Source organism: Eschrichtius robustus, chromosome 14 (genome assembly GCF_028021215.1).
Source record: "Eschrichtius robustus isolate mEscRob2 chromosome 14, mEscRob2.pri, whole genome shotgun sequence".
NCBI lineage: Eukaryota > Metazoa > Chordata > Mammalia > Artiodactyla > Eschrichtiidae > Eschrichtius > Eschrichtius robustus.
In genome coordinates, this window is record NC_090837.1 from 92,776,496 (window position 1) to 92,789,386 (window position 12,891).

At 35.5% G+C, this 12,891-nt stretch overlaps 1 protein-coding gene across 5 annotated transcripts in view; it reads right to left on the reverse strand.

The window, feature by feature from the left end:
• The window catches only part of RTTN (rotatin), a 170,903-nt gene that overhangs the window by 70,858 nt on the left and 87,154 nt on the right, over nt 1-12,891 (reverse strand). For all 5 annotated transcript variants that reach the window (XM_068563430.1, XM_068563431.1, XM_068563432.1 and 2 more), the window contains 4 exons: nt 11,545-11,636; nt 5,934-6,027; nt 1,803-1,995; nt 124-214 (listed from right to left, as the gene is read on the reverse strand). In XM_068563430.1, coding sequence (XP_068419531.1) covers nt 124-214; nt 1,803-1,995; nt 5,934-6,027; nt 11,545-11,636 — 470 coding nt within the window. The remainder of the gene's footprint in view (nt 1-123; nt 215-1,802; nt 1,996-5,933; nt 6,028-11,544; nt 11,637-12,891) is intronic.

Genomic DNA, 12,891 nt, shown 5'->3' on the forward strand with positions numbered 1-12,891 from the left:
TCGTCATACCACGTATATCCTGAGAGATTTTCAACCTTCTCCTGTGGTTAGTATATCCTCAGCAGAGTTTACGTTTCTGGCATTTAAGGGTAAACGAACGCACGTGCAGACGCAGGCGCTTACCTGAGCCTGAGTGTGTTCAACAGGAGGTGACGCAGGCAGCAGGGCCTGGAGCTCCTGGACGCTTGTCTCTATGAGGGTGGCATCTGCGACGCTGTGAAGGACAGAGAAGGAGCACCCTTCACATGATCGGTATGCTTATTGCTGAAGACTAATTCAGTAATCAGAATTTAAGAAGTTCGGATATAACCATGAACAGAATTCAAGAAAAAGGATTTTTACAAAATAAAGGAAATTAACGTTTATAAAAAGTTACCCTACAATATTTCAGAACACAGGAAAAGATCTCATCAGATAAATGTGGGAAACAAAGAATTCTAAGAAAAATATCTAATGAAACCTATTAAAAGCAGAATAAAATATAATAAAGCCCTTTCAGAAGGAAAAGAAACAAGAGAAAGACCTTGGTGGTTACGTCCCTATTTAAAACAGGAAAAACATTTGCCAGGAAATAAGTTCTGATTTAGAAAGTAAAAAACAAAATAATGAAAAACAAACAGGAAAAAAAATTTTAAATCAGAAATAAAGAACAGGGATGGAAATATAAGCCTTTGCCATAAAAGAGACTTTAATACCTCTGTGCCCTCAATGTCACGACAGACTCATAACTGACTCTGGAGAAGCAAGACTATTCCTAAAGCCCCATTCTGACCCTTTTTGAGGCAGGAAACATTCAAGAAGGAAAGACAATCAACTAGCAGTTCCCTTTTTTCAACTCTAGTAGGCACCAAAGTAGAAAAGATGACGAATGTAAACAGAACAAACTCACACCCTGCTGCTTATTATAAAGGGCAGAGTAAAGGAGTAATCACAACTGAGTGAAGGGAAGCAAGGCAGACTTCTTTCTTTTTAGACTGTTCTTATCCCAGAAAGAAAGAGAAAGCATTGTGATTGGGCAAAGAGGAGGAAGACATTTCAGACAGTGAATGTTCAAAGGGCAGAGACAGAGAAATGCAAATGAATGTGTGGTGAACAGGAGGTAGGTACACTTGGCTAGAATAAACACATGTCAGCAGAAAAGGAACACTTAAGATAAGAGAGTACCCTAGACAACAACACTTTTCATCCTAACAGTAACCCCATTAACTAGGTGTTATTAATGACACTTCAGAGATTAAAGTTACTTTCCCAAGGCTGCAACACTAGTGAGAGAATGAACTCTAATTAGGACATAAGTCGGACAGAATTCAATATCCTTGGCCTTTTTAACTATACCATATAGCCAATCAGAAAATCAGAAAAAGTTATGTCAGACACTGATTAATATTAGATAAATGGAAGAACCAAATCATGATTTCCCTAAATTTTATCAGACTACTTTCTAATAAAACTCTCAGGCTCCCATAACTAAATAACTCCAAATGAACTTTAAAAATGACTTTTCAAACCAAAGACGTTATTCTGATATGACTGCTAGGGAGATGAACCCCAAAACTCCTTCTTCCATTCTGAATGACCAAGGAGACTTGCATCATATTCCTTGAATGTGGCAGAGGACAAATAAGGTTTCAGAACTTTGGAGTTTAAAAAACATCAGGACGGGGAGCTGGGGAAGCTTAACAGTCAACGTAACAAACCTATCCAAGTGCTCTAACAGATCTAAAATAAACACCGTCGAGACAATTCTGGCAAAAGCAAAAGCCTGCAGTCTACACGCCTCTCTGGGAGTATTTATCTCTTACCTACAAAGAAGCTCTATGAGACGAGCTTGTCGAAAAGCATTTGCAGTGTCGCCTGGAGTCGTTGCCAAGAGGCTGTCTAGGAGGCTGCACATCGCGGAAAGAAGAGGCGGAGTGACAAAAACACACTGTCTGGGCAGAGGAGCAGAAAGGGATGAATCATGAGGAAGCCGTGGAGATGCAGTTTCATGCTGACCTATTATTGAAATAAGTGTGAAAATTATCACCATTTTGTTTACCTTGTGGTTATGTACAATATTCACAAGTTCTGATAATCAGAGGAAAGTTCCTAAAATTGCCAAAGAGAGATGGCTGGGAAATTCCCTTAACTGCTCAACACACCTCAACCCCGAGGCCAGGGAGTCAGACGTCCAACTCCTCCAGAGTGTGTGTGTGTGTGTGTGTGTGTGTGTGTGTGTGTACATGCATGTACACGAGGGTGTGTGTGCCTACCTTGGGTGACAGTGTACTAGCCAAGACAAGAAGGGCAGGGCATGGTTTTGTGTCCCAAGCACTCAGACACTGAGGCACAAACCGATGCTCCACAATCCTTTTTTTGAAACTCTAGGGGTCAGAAGTGTTTCAGAATTCAAAATATTTTTAGATTTTAGAAGAGTAGTAAGGTACGTGTACCATATATTAGTTAACACTTCCAATGGAATCTTGGGCATCACCCCATAAGGAAATAAGTATTTCTGCAATGTAGCAAACACATAATCACAGCAAGCAGGATGAATACATAAGCAAATACAACCTCAAACTAGAATTGGTCAGATTTTGCAGCCAACTGTATGCAGGTACGGGCAAGGTTTACTGCCACCTGTGTTCTGAGAAAACTTTCCGTTTTCAGAGATTCTGGATTTTAGAATTGAAGATATGAGGGAACTTTCCTAGAAGACTCAGCAGGGTACTGCTAACAAGAAAGCTTAATCGGCCTCAAGATTCCCTCATGACCTTCGTTTCTTATTTCTTTTTTAAAGAAACATTATATTTTGAATAAATCAAACTTACAGAAAAGTACAAGAGTACAAAAATTCCCAGTATACCTTTACCCAGATCCCTAAATATTAGTATTTTACCACATTTTATCTACCTACCTAGCTTCTTATGAACTGTTCGTGAGCTGCACACAAATACCCCTTTAATCCTAAGTTAACTTCCTAAAAACAGGACTTTGTCTTTTATAACCACAGTACAATGATCAAAACCAGGAAATTAACATTGATGCAGTGGTACTATCTAATCCATAGACCTTTTCCAAATTTTGCATACTGTCCCACCAACATCTTTTACAGCAAAAGGAAAAAGTTCTTTTTCTTGTTTTGATCCAATTCGAGATCTGCTTTGCATTTAGTTCTCATGTCTCTGGGTTTTGAACTGGAAGGGTTCCTCAGTCTTGCTTTGTTTTTCAGGACCTGGACATTTTGTGAGGAACACAAGCTAGTTCCCTTGTAGAGTGTCTGATGTTTGATGATCCCTCGTCATTAGATCTTCAGGACATTATATCAGGAGAAACATGATTCCTATTTGTCCCATTACGGGTGGTGTTAACTTTGGCCATTTGATGGATTAAGGTGGTGTCTACTAGGTTTCTCCATTATAAAGTTATAATATTTCCCTTTGTAATTAACTAATTCCTTGGAGGAGGCACTTTGGGACTATATACTGTCAAGACAGATTTGATATTTTAAACTAAATTGGGAAAATTAAATTTAGGGAATTCCATAGAAATAGTGCAAATGCTTTTAAGGGAAAATTTTATATATTCACAAAAGATGTATTACATGTCTTCAGCACTTCTAGGGCAGCATACAGAAGAAAAGAATACCAATAAAATAGGAAGGGCTTAACATTTAAGAAATTCAAACTCATTCAATATATTTAAAAAAATTAATGTTTTATCTGGAGAGAACTATCTCAGTTATTTATATTTGTAATACTCAAATATACTAAGATTTTTATTTTGTAATGATTCTTTTCAACTTTGTAGATCAAATGTACGCTTATAGATCATGAGACTCTGTTAAAGGCTTTCTTAAAACATAAAAGGATTTTTCTTTTACAAAAGTTAGAAACTAAACTTAAAAATGAGAAGTTGGACATCTAAAGTGGCCCTAATGTACATGATAGGGAAAATTCTCGTCATCCTGCTCTAAATTGCTTTGGGGCATAGTAATTCCCTGGTTAATCAAGAATTAACAGAACAAGAAATAAAAGGACAGACCAGCTTCATGGAGAAATCCTTCACTGAGAATTCCAGCTGAGGGAACTATAATCTCATTATCACTAAAAAAATTTTATCTTAACACTAACTATTTTAAAGAGACGGAATTTAGAAAGATATGTAACAACAAAATTGCTTTAGTCTTAAGGATCACTGACAAAATATATTTAATGCTTTCCAGTACTATTCAAAGGTTCGTTGGCAGATTCAACAAAAAGGAGTAAAATACTTTTTTGTCAAATACATACATTGAAGTAATTGGCAACCAGTAAAACTGTGCATGAATATATATTCTAAGCACAATCCTTGAAAATAAATCCAAGCCAAGAATAATGAAACCAAAAAACAAACAAAAACCACACAACTGTATGTTCACATAGAAACCTGTATGACTGTTTGTAGCATTATTATTCATAAAAGCCAAAAAGTGGAAAAAATCCAAATGTCCATCAACGGATTGAATGGATAAATGAAATGCAGTATATCCATATATCCATATAGATCCATATAGTATATCCATATGTTGGAATATCATTCAGTAATAAAAAATGAATCACTGATACAGACTATGACACAGATGAATCTTAAAAATATTATGCTGAGTGAAAGAAGCCAGACACAAAAGAACACATATTGTATGATTCCATTTTTATGAAATGTCCAAAACAGGCAAATCTATAAAGAGGGAAAGTAGATTAGTGATTGCCTCGGGCTGGGGAGAATGGGGGAGATCAGGAGTGATTGATTGCTCATGGGAACAAGGTTTCTTTTTGGGGTGATGAAAATGTTCTAAAACTCACTGTGGTAATGATTGCACAACTCTGTGAATATATTAAAAAACAATGAATTGTACACTTAAAATGGGTGAACTGTATGAATGTGAATTATATCTCAATAAAGCTGTTTAAAAAATAGTAATGTAACACACTCCTAGAAATAAATATTCATGAAATTCATTATCAAATTGGATTTCATGCTCTGTGTCCTTAGCCACTTAAAACAACCTGAGTTTGCTCCTTTTGTTCTTAAGAGGATCAAATGAGTACTTTCTATAATTATACTCTTTTGTATATTGTTAACATAAATTACTAACAACCAAAACGAGACATTGTTTAGGAAGTTATGGAACAAACACTGTAATGAAAATTCAGAGTAAAATCTTACTTAAGCAAGTATCTCTAAAGTTTTAGAAAGCATTTTCTCTGCACATGCTTATATTTCAGTGCTTAAAATTACCTTTTTTTTAGGTAGTATATTCCATATAGGTTAGGAATTTAATGCTACTGAATAAAGGTCTATCTACTGTCTTAGAAGAAACAAAAGTTAGGTTGTAATCTATATGAATATATAAAGCGTAAAGCATAATAGAGTTGGAGGCAGTGCCTAACACAAAGACTAAAATCGATATATTGTCATTAATAAAAATAAATCCTAGGCTACTCATCACGCATTTCTAACAAAATAAAGACTCAAGACACTTTGTGTGCTTTAAAATGAAAGCATAGGCTCTGCAAAATACTTATGACCCCATTCGCATCACTTTCAAGTGGGTTACTGTGGTAAATTGAGGTGTTTTCACAAAAGGGAAAAAAAATGAAGCTAATTAATATTCATTAGTTCCTCAATTCAAACACCAAACATCTATTCTTATCTAATAGGAAACCATATGGCAATCAGACTATTTATTTGATGGCCAAATTCCCATTTATTAGTTAAGAGTATTTGTTTTGTTAATTTCTGATCTATTTATTCTATCATGTTCTGTGATATTTCATTTTGTTCTTATCTAGACAGTTTGTTCTGTGACTTATTTAATTTGGTTCTTATCCAAACATTTACTTTCAACATATCTGCCTGGACCAACTTATCATTTTTATTTTTGAAAGTAGAATGTCTTCCTAAAAGGATACCTTGAGCCACAAACGGGTCATGTGAGGCTTCAGGGAGAGGCGCCGTGCAGAGCACTAGCGGCTGAAATTCAGCACTTGCCGACGAAGCTGCCACCTAGGGATCAGTAAAGAAAATCATTCTATACTCGGAACAATCACTCATTAACATTGCTAATTGGAAAATGAAACACGAGCAATATATATACAAGACATCCTCGGACAAAAAGGTTTATTACGAAAGTACACTAGTTCGTATAACTGGAAAACACTCCACATCTTGAAAGTTAAAACAGTTTTTTGAATGGCATTTTCTACTTCTTCTTATAGGACCTGTTACAGTTTATATAAATCAGTAACTCAAAGGAGCAAAGTTTTGATTTGAAGCCCATCTAGATTTTAAGGTCCTGATAAAGCCTATTCTCACTTACGCTCAAATGTTGAAAGGCTAAAAAAAATTCCTACTTTATAATTCGTTGTGTCCTTCGAGATATTTTGCACTTCTTAATTCATAATAAAAGAGTTTTTTAAAGTTCCAAATGGCACACACAAATTGTAATAGTGCCTCTAAAAGAATCCGGAGAAGTATTAAAAGATTGTTCTCTACCTCTCCCCATGTCACAAATGAACTGTTTTTAAAAATCAGGCAATATCTGACATTGTTCTTCAGAATACATTTTTTGGAAACATTAAACGTAACGGAAATTCTGTAGAAAACAAACACAATTTCACGCACAGGTTTACCAATGAGCTGGCTGTAAAAGCCTTAAAACTGAAAAAGCCCAAACTGATGTCAAGTACCTCATACGTGGAAAATACTGTATCTTCCCATCAATTTTCTTTTCTCTGAGACAGCACGAACTTTCCATACTTGGATAAGCTCCAGGTCCGTGCATGCACACAGGTAAGCTGTCAACAGAACTTATGAATCAACCCTACCGCAAACCCAGATACTGTACAGCTCACGATATTTGCATATTGATTACATATCTATTCTAACGCTTAAAGTAGGTACCTTAGACTTGATATAACAGGATGAAAACAAAACCCAAGGTTATTTTCATTTGCAGTTTCTGATAGTAAAGAGGATATAAATTTGAAGAAAATGGCACACGAAATTAATACATAGTTTTTAAAATTCCCTCTTTCAACTTAAGACCTCAATCGCCTCTCACCACTTCAAGTATGACATTACAGTAATAAGAAATAAGTGACAGAAGCTGTAGCCAAAAAAGTAAGCTAAGCACATAAAGTCATCTAAAAATGAAGGCTGGATAAATCTCAGTCTAAATAAATCACTCATAAATAAGCGTGTATAAAATGCCTTATTTGATAATAACATTAGATCTACATAACAGGGAAAAAAACCTAAAGACATTTTAAAAATTATATTTACCTACAATTGGTTATAAGAGATGTGTTTAAAAAAAAAAAACCAGTTCCTGTCAATAGACATCCAGATAACTTTTAGCGTGTGAAGCAACAAGCACACACGGAGACTGGCATCACAACCGTGCAGGAGCTGATGAACGAGCCTGGCTCCTGCCACAGGCTCCCTTGGTTACACGAGAAAATTTAAGAGGACAAGGATGCCGGAATCCTTTATCTTTTCACTGAACATCCTTTCAGTTGGCAAACACTCAAGCAGTCCTCACTACTGATGAAAACAGAGATAGCATTCACTGCAGGAAAAGAGAGCTTCTGAGGGCCACTAAATACCTGGCTCATTAGAACGCTAAGTTGCCATTCGTGACCAAGGTCAGGCATTAATAAACGCCATGATTTTCCTCCGTATAGTCCAAGGAAGGGATACACAAATTTTGAAAATATGATTTTAGGAAGCATCTAATAGTTGCATTATAACTTACCCCATATGGCTGAGAAAACACAAGAACTTCTTTCTATAGCAATATACTGTGTTTTAAAAATTGATTAGGGGTGATTTATATTTCTACTAGCCTATCTATATTTTTTAAATTTGCTATATCAACATATTACTGTTTTAATAAATAAAGGTAAAAAAGTATTAAGCTGACTTGCTCTAGTACTATGCTCAAATCCTGCTTGCTTGAAAATAATCTTCAATGGACACTCATTTGATTATATTTAATAATACACATCAATACATAAACGTGTTGTCATCCTGTTCTATAAAATAACTTTTAACCACCATCAAACAAATGTCAATTCATCTTTCTCTAATGTCCTTTGTAATGCTTCACGACATTTTACTTTGCTGAAATGTCTTTATATCTTTACAGCTGTTATCTCTTATCTCTTCAAATCCAAAACCAGACTCAGCTCTCCTGGCTAACCCCACCTGGTTACACCAGGAATCAAACTTCAGCCTTCTTCCCACCCTCAGAACAACCCCATCTTGCATCTTCTGAATATCTAAGGCATTCAGTACCACACAGCTTGGCATTCAGCTATTTCCTAATTACGCTTTATGTTCTCAAGTAGACTTTCAAACCTCATAAGTGGGTACTGAATTCTAAGACATATTTGAGTATCTTTTTAGTTCCTTGAAAATGTGTACATAATATAAAAAAGGGATTGATCCTTTCAAGCCCATTTCAATTGCCACTTCTTACACAAAATCACTCCCCATTTCAACATTCCTTCTAATCTAAGCTCACTGCACCCTGACTGTAACATCCATTTCGGCACTGATCATATCTTGCTTTGTAGTGAAGGAGCAAAACATCATGGCCAACGACCTGGGCTCTAGAGCCAAACACACTTCTGGATTCAAATAACACTCCACCAGTTAGCAGTGCTGGAACCTTACACAAGACGCTTATTCATTCCATGCCTTAATCTCTTCTTCTGTAAAATAGTAAAATGATTTTCAGTTTTTTAAAGACTAAGAGGACCCATGAGTAAAATTTCTCTATAAATGTTTAAATAAACTTAAAGTAAAATCAGTTTTCCTTAAATTAGTGCTCCAGGAAGTTTGAAAGAATCACATATTTCACAAAGAAAAGCTCAAAAGCAAACGACCCACATTTCCTTTTTTTTGATAATTGATAAAACAGATTTTTAAAAATACAGACATAATTCTGCTCAAGAGCAGCAGAAAAGATCAAATTTTGTTCTTAAAGCTGTTGCTACAAACTGGTTTGTCCTAGGCATAAACACCTATCTAGTTCGGGTATTTCTGAGAAGTAGAAATGTGATTTCAGGAGGAAAAACAACTGATACCTGACCTCTCCTCCCCTGGGGAAGGAGACACTGAGTTGAGGGAAGCCATCTCTGAAAAGGCATTTATTTACCAGGGCAACACCCCCAAGGTAACAATGACACTCCTTACTCTACCTATAATTTACAAAACATACAAGTCGAAATCAACTAAACTAATATTCATTAGATAACACCATTAAAGTCCCTAATGTGGCACTAACAGCACAGAAAGGATAATGACCCAGCAACAGCACACTGGATGATAGGACCCATATCAAAAGGCAGTGCTTTCCTCAGAAAGACAAAGTGGAAAAACAAACCAATCAACAAATTGTATCTTTTCTCAATTCTGGGAGACATACAAATTAATGATATAAGTAACCAGATAAACTCATTAGCAAGATTTACATCCACTCAACTGATACCTCAATTTGTAACTTCAACATTTTCTTATACCTGAGAAAGTATTAGTTGGTCTGGGTACTGACCGTTTAGGTTTAAAGTAATACTGGTATAAGGGCTTCCCTGGTGGTGCAGTGGTTAAGAATCCACCTGCCAATGCAGGTGACACAGGTTTGATCCCTGGTCTGGGAAGATCCCACATGCCGCGGAGCAACTATGCCCATGTGCCACAACTACAGAGCCTGCACTCTAGAGCCCGTGAGCCACAACTACTGGGCCTGCAAGCCACAACTACTGAGCCCGAGCGCCACAACTACTGAAGCCTGTGTGCCTAGAGCCCATGCTCCGCAACAAGAAAAGCCACTGCAATGAGAAGCCTGCACACCACGATGAAGAGTAGCCCCCGCTCGCCGCAACCAGGGAAAGCCCGCGCACAGCAACAAAGACCCAACGCAGCCAAAAATAAAGAAAGAAAGAAATAAAGTAATGGTATAATGAATAAACTCTCCATATTTGTCTCCTGCTGGAAAAAAGATACATAGTATATCTCATATGGTAAGGAAAACATGACAATTCGTAGCATTGGTGTAATTAGATTAATTTTTGTGAATAAAAGTCACCAATTCGGTGAGTAATTCACCAATACCAAAACTCTTCTGTTTGGAAACCAAAAAAGAAAGAAAGAAAAAAGTTGACTGTAAAAATTCTAACAGGTAATACTAGTCTTTTGAGAAGCTACAAGAAGGTAAATCTTACGTAAGACACTGCAACGAAGGGTAGCCCCCGCTCGCCGCAACTAGAGAAAGCCCGCGCACAGCAACAAAGACCCAACACAGCCAAAAATAAATTAATTAATTAAAAGAAAAATGTAACTTGATATCTACAAAATAGCTAACTCAAAGTTATTTAGAGCAATTACTATTTACTGCATACCTACTATAAGCAAAGAACTGAAGAATGTACAAAGATTTCAAAGTTAGTCTACAGCCCTTTAAACAAACAGGGTAACCTAAAAAGAATTATTTTTAAGCACATATTAACGCTGTACTTCTGTGAACTAAATAACCAATTAATACAATTCCCTTTAGCATTGAATCATGTCATTATTTCTCTTATTGAGACAAAGATACACACTATTTCTAGCTTGCAAAAGAAAGCATGACATCTAGTGGAATTGGAGTAATTATTCTATTTTTCTAAATAAAGGTTCAATTTAGCACTAAACATAAACTCTTCTGAGTCTAGGGGAAAAAAAAAAAAGTCTCTTAAAACTTAGCAAAAAGTACCAGTCTCTTGAGAAACTGTAGGAGGTGAATCTTATTAATGCCTGTATAATTATTTAATTCTTATATTATTTTTGCTCCTGGAAGCAGTGGTCTCAAGGCTTTGCCTTCCTAATAGGTCCTACAACACAGTATATTGTTCCAAAAATACATTGCAATGTTTTCCAGTTGAGAATGATTTTGTATGCTTATAAAACAAATGAAACCTAGCATGTCATTATTTAGAAATACTTAGTGTCTCAAACTTTTTAGAACAAAGCACCTTATAAATAAAAAAAAAAAAAAGGAAGAAAGGCAGGCAGGTGTACATAAATTTCAGGTATTTCAGATAATCAAGACAAGCTTCTATTTGATGAAAGCATTTAGAAATGTGTTTAAAATCATTAGTACCACACTGGAATCATCTGAATGGATCAACATTCTTCAAACTGCCTTGTCCTTAAGCAAAATTTCAGAGTAATCAAGCATTACTAATCATATGGGATCTGTTCTCTTTTTCTACTACTACTGATAAACATTTTAAAACTTTTGAACTTCCGGTTCTATCAAAAAAGGCAGGAAAGAGGTTGAAAATTCATCTAAAAGGATATTCAGTGCACTTATTTGAGCAAGACAGACACTAGTTCTGCAAGAGACGGCACTTCAAATAAATTACAGTTGTTATGGTCATAACCTTATACTTCACATCCATTCTTATCCCTCCACTATGTAAATTCAAATTTTTTCAGAAATTCAAAATGCAGCACTTATGCGTTCTTTGGAAGTACCATTGTTTCCAAAGTGGAGAGAGAACTTGGATCTCGATCTTGACTGGACATCCGAGATGGAGCCCTCCAAAACTTGAATGAGTCATCTAAACCTGTGACAACAAGAAAACTGTCAATGTGAATAGTCTTCTGGGCACTGTAACGATTAACAGAAAGAATACTCCTTACATGAAACCAATCCAGAACTAAAGAAGTGTGAAAGAAGTGTGCCTAATTTTTATTATTCTTAATTAATTTATATATACAGCATGTTTCACAAAAAAATTTAAAACAATTAGTTGACTGTGCTTTAGCTTAATCTAACACAATTTAGCAAGAGCACCAGCTCCCAAACTTCAAAGCGCAGAAGAATCATAAAGGGTTTGTTAAAGTGGTTTCCTGAGTCCTATTCCCAGAGATTCCATTCCCCAAGTCAAGGTCGGGGGTGGCGTAAATCTGCATTTCTAACAAGCTGGAAGCAGATGTCAGTGCTGCTGGTTCAAGGGCCATGCTTCCGGTAACACAGATACAGAGAAATGCAAACAATTAAAGCGGTCACTTTCCTCACAGGGACATTTGTTTAGAATGTTCAAGAACTTCATCAAATGTCATTCTCCTCTCAATGCCTCCAAGAAGCGAGCAGAAAAGTGAACTAGAAATTTACATTTAAGTATTTCAGGGTAAGGGAACTTCATGTTTGCAGTTTACTCTTAAATGGCTCAGAAACAATATATATATATGTATATATGCATATAAATAAATATATTTCACTTATACGCACATACATACACATGGTGTAGGAGGGCAAATATAGTAAAATGTTAACATTTGGGAATTCTTTGTTCTATTCTTGTACCTTTTCTGTGGGAAATTATGCCAAGATTTTTTAACATTACTTTAAAATTTTAAAAAGTTTTAAATTTTTATTATTTTATATTTATTTTTATCTTAAAATTATTTTTATTCTTACTATTAAATTATCATTTATTATTATGAGACATAATTATCATTTATATGCGCTAAGATCTTATACTTAGGAAATCCAAGAGAATCTACAAACAAGTAGAAATTAAAAGATTTCAGCATATATTTTGATAAATGAGTAACATTCCAAAAAACAAATAGCTTTTCAATATATTAGCAAAACAAATTAGAAAATTTAGTAGGCAAGGTCTCATTCTTGATTGTCTGGGAAGAACCTTCCAAAAATTTAAGACATTAATAGAGGAAAAAACTATAAAATTTTACTGAAGGGCATGAAATAACTTATGAAACATTAGTAAGATGTCAAAAACGGTTTCCATGAAAATTTATAACATAGAAAAATGCTTAGGCAATGTGTAGTGAAAGGAGGAAATACAAAAATGT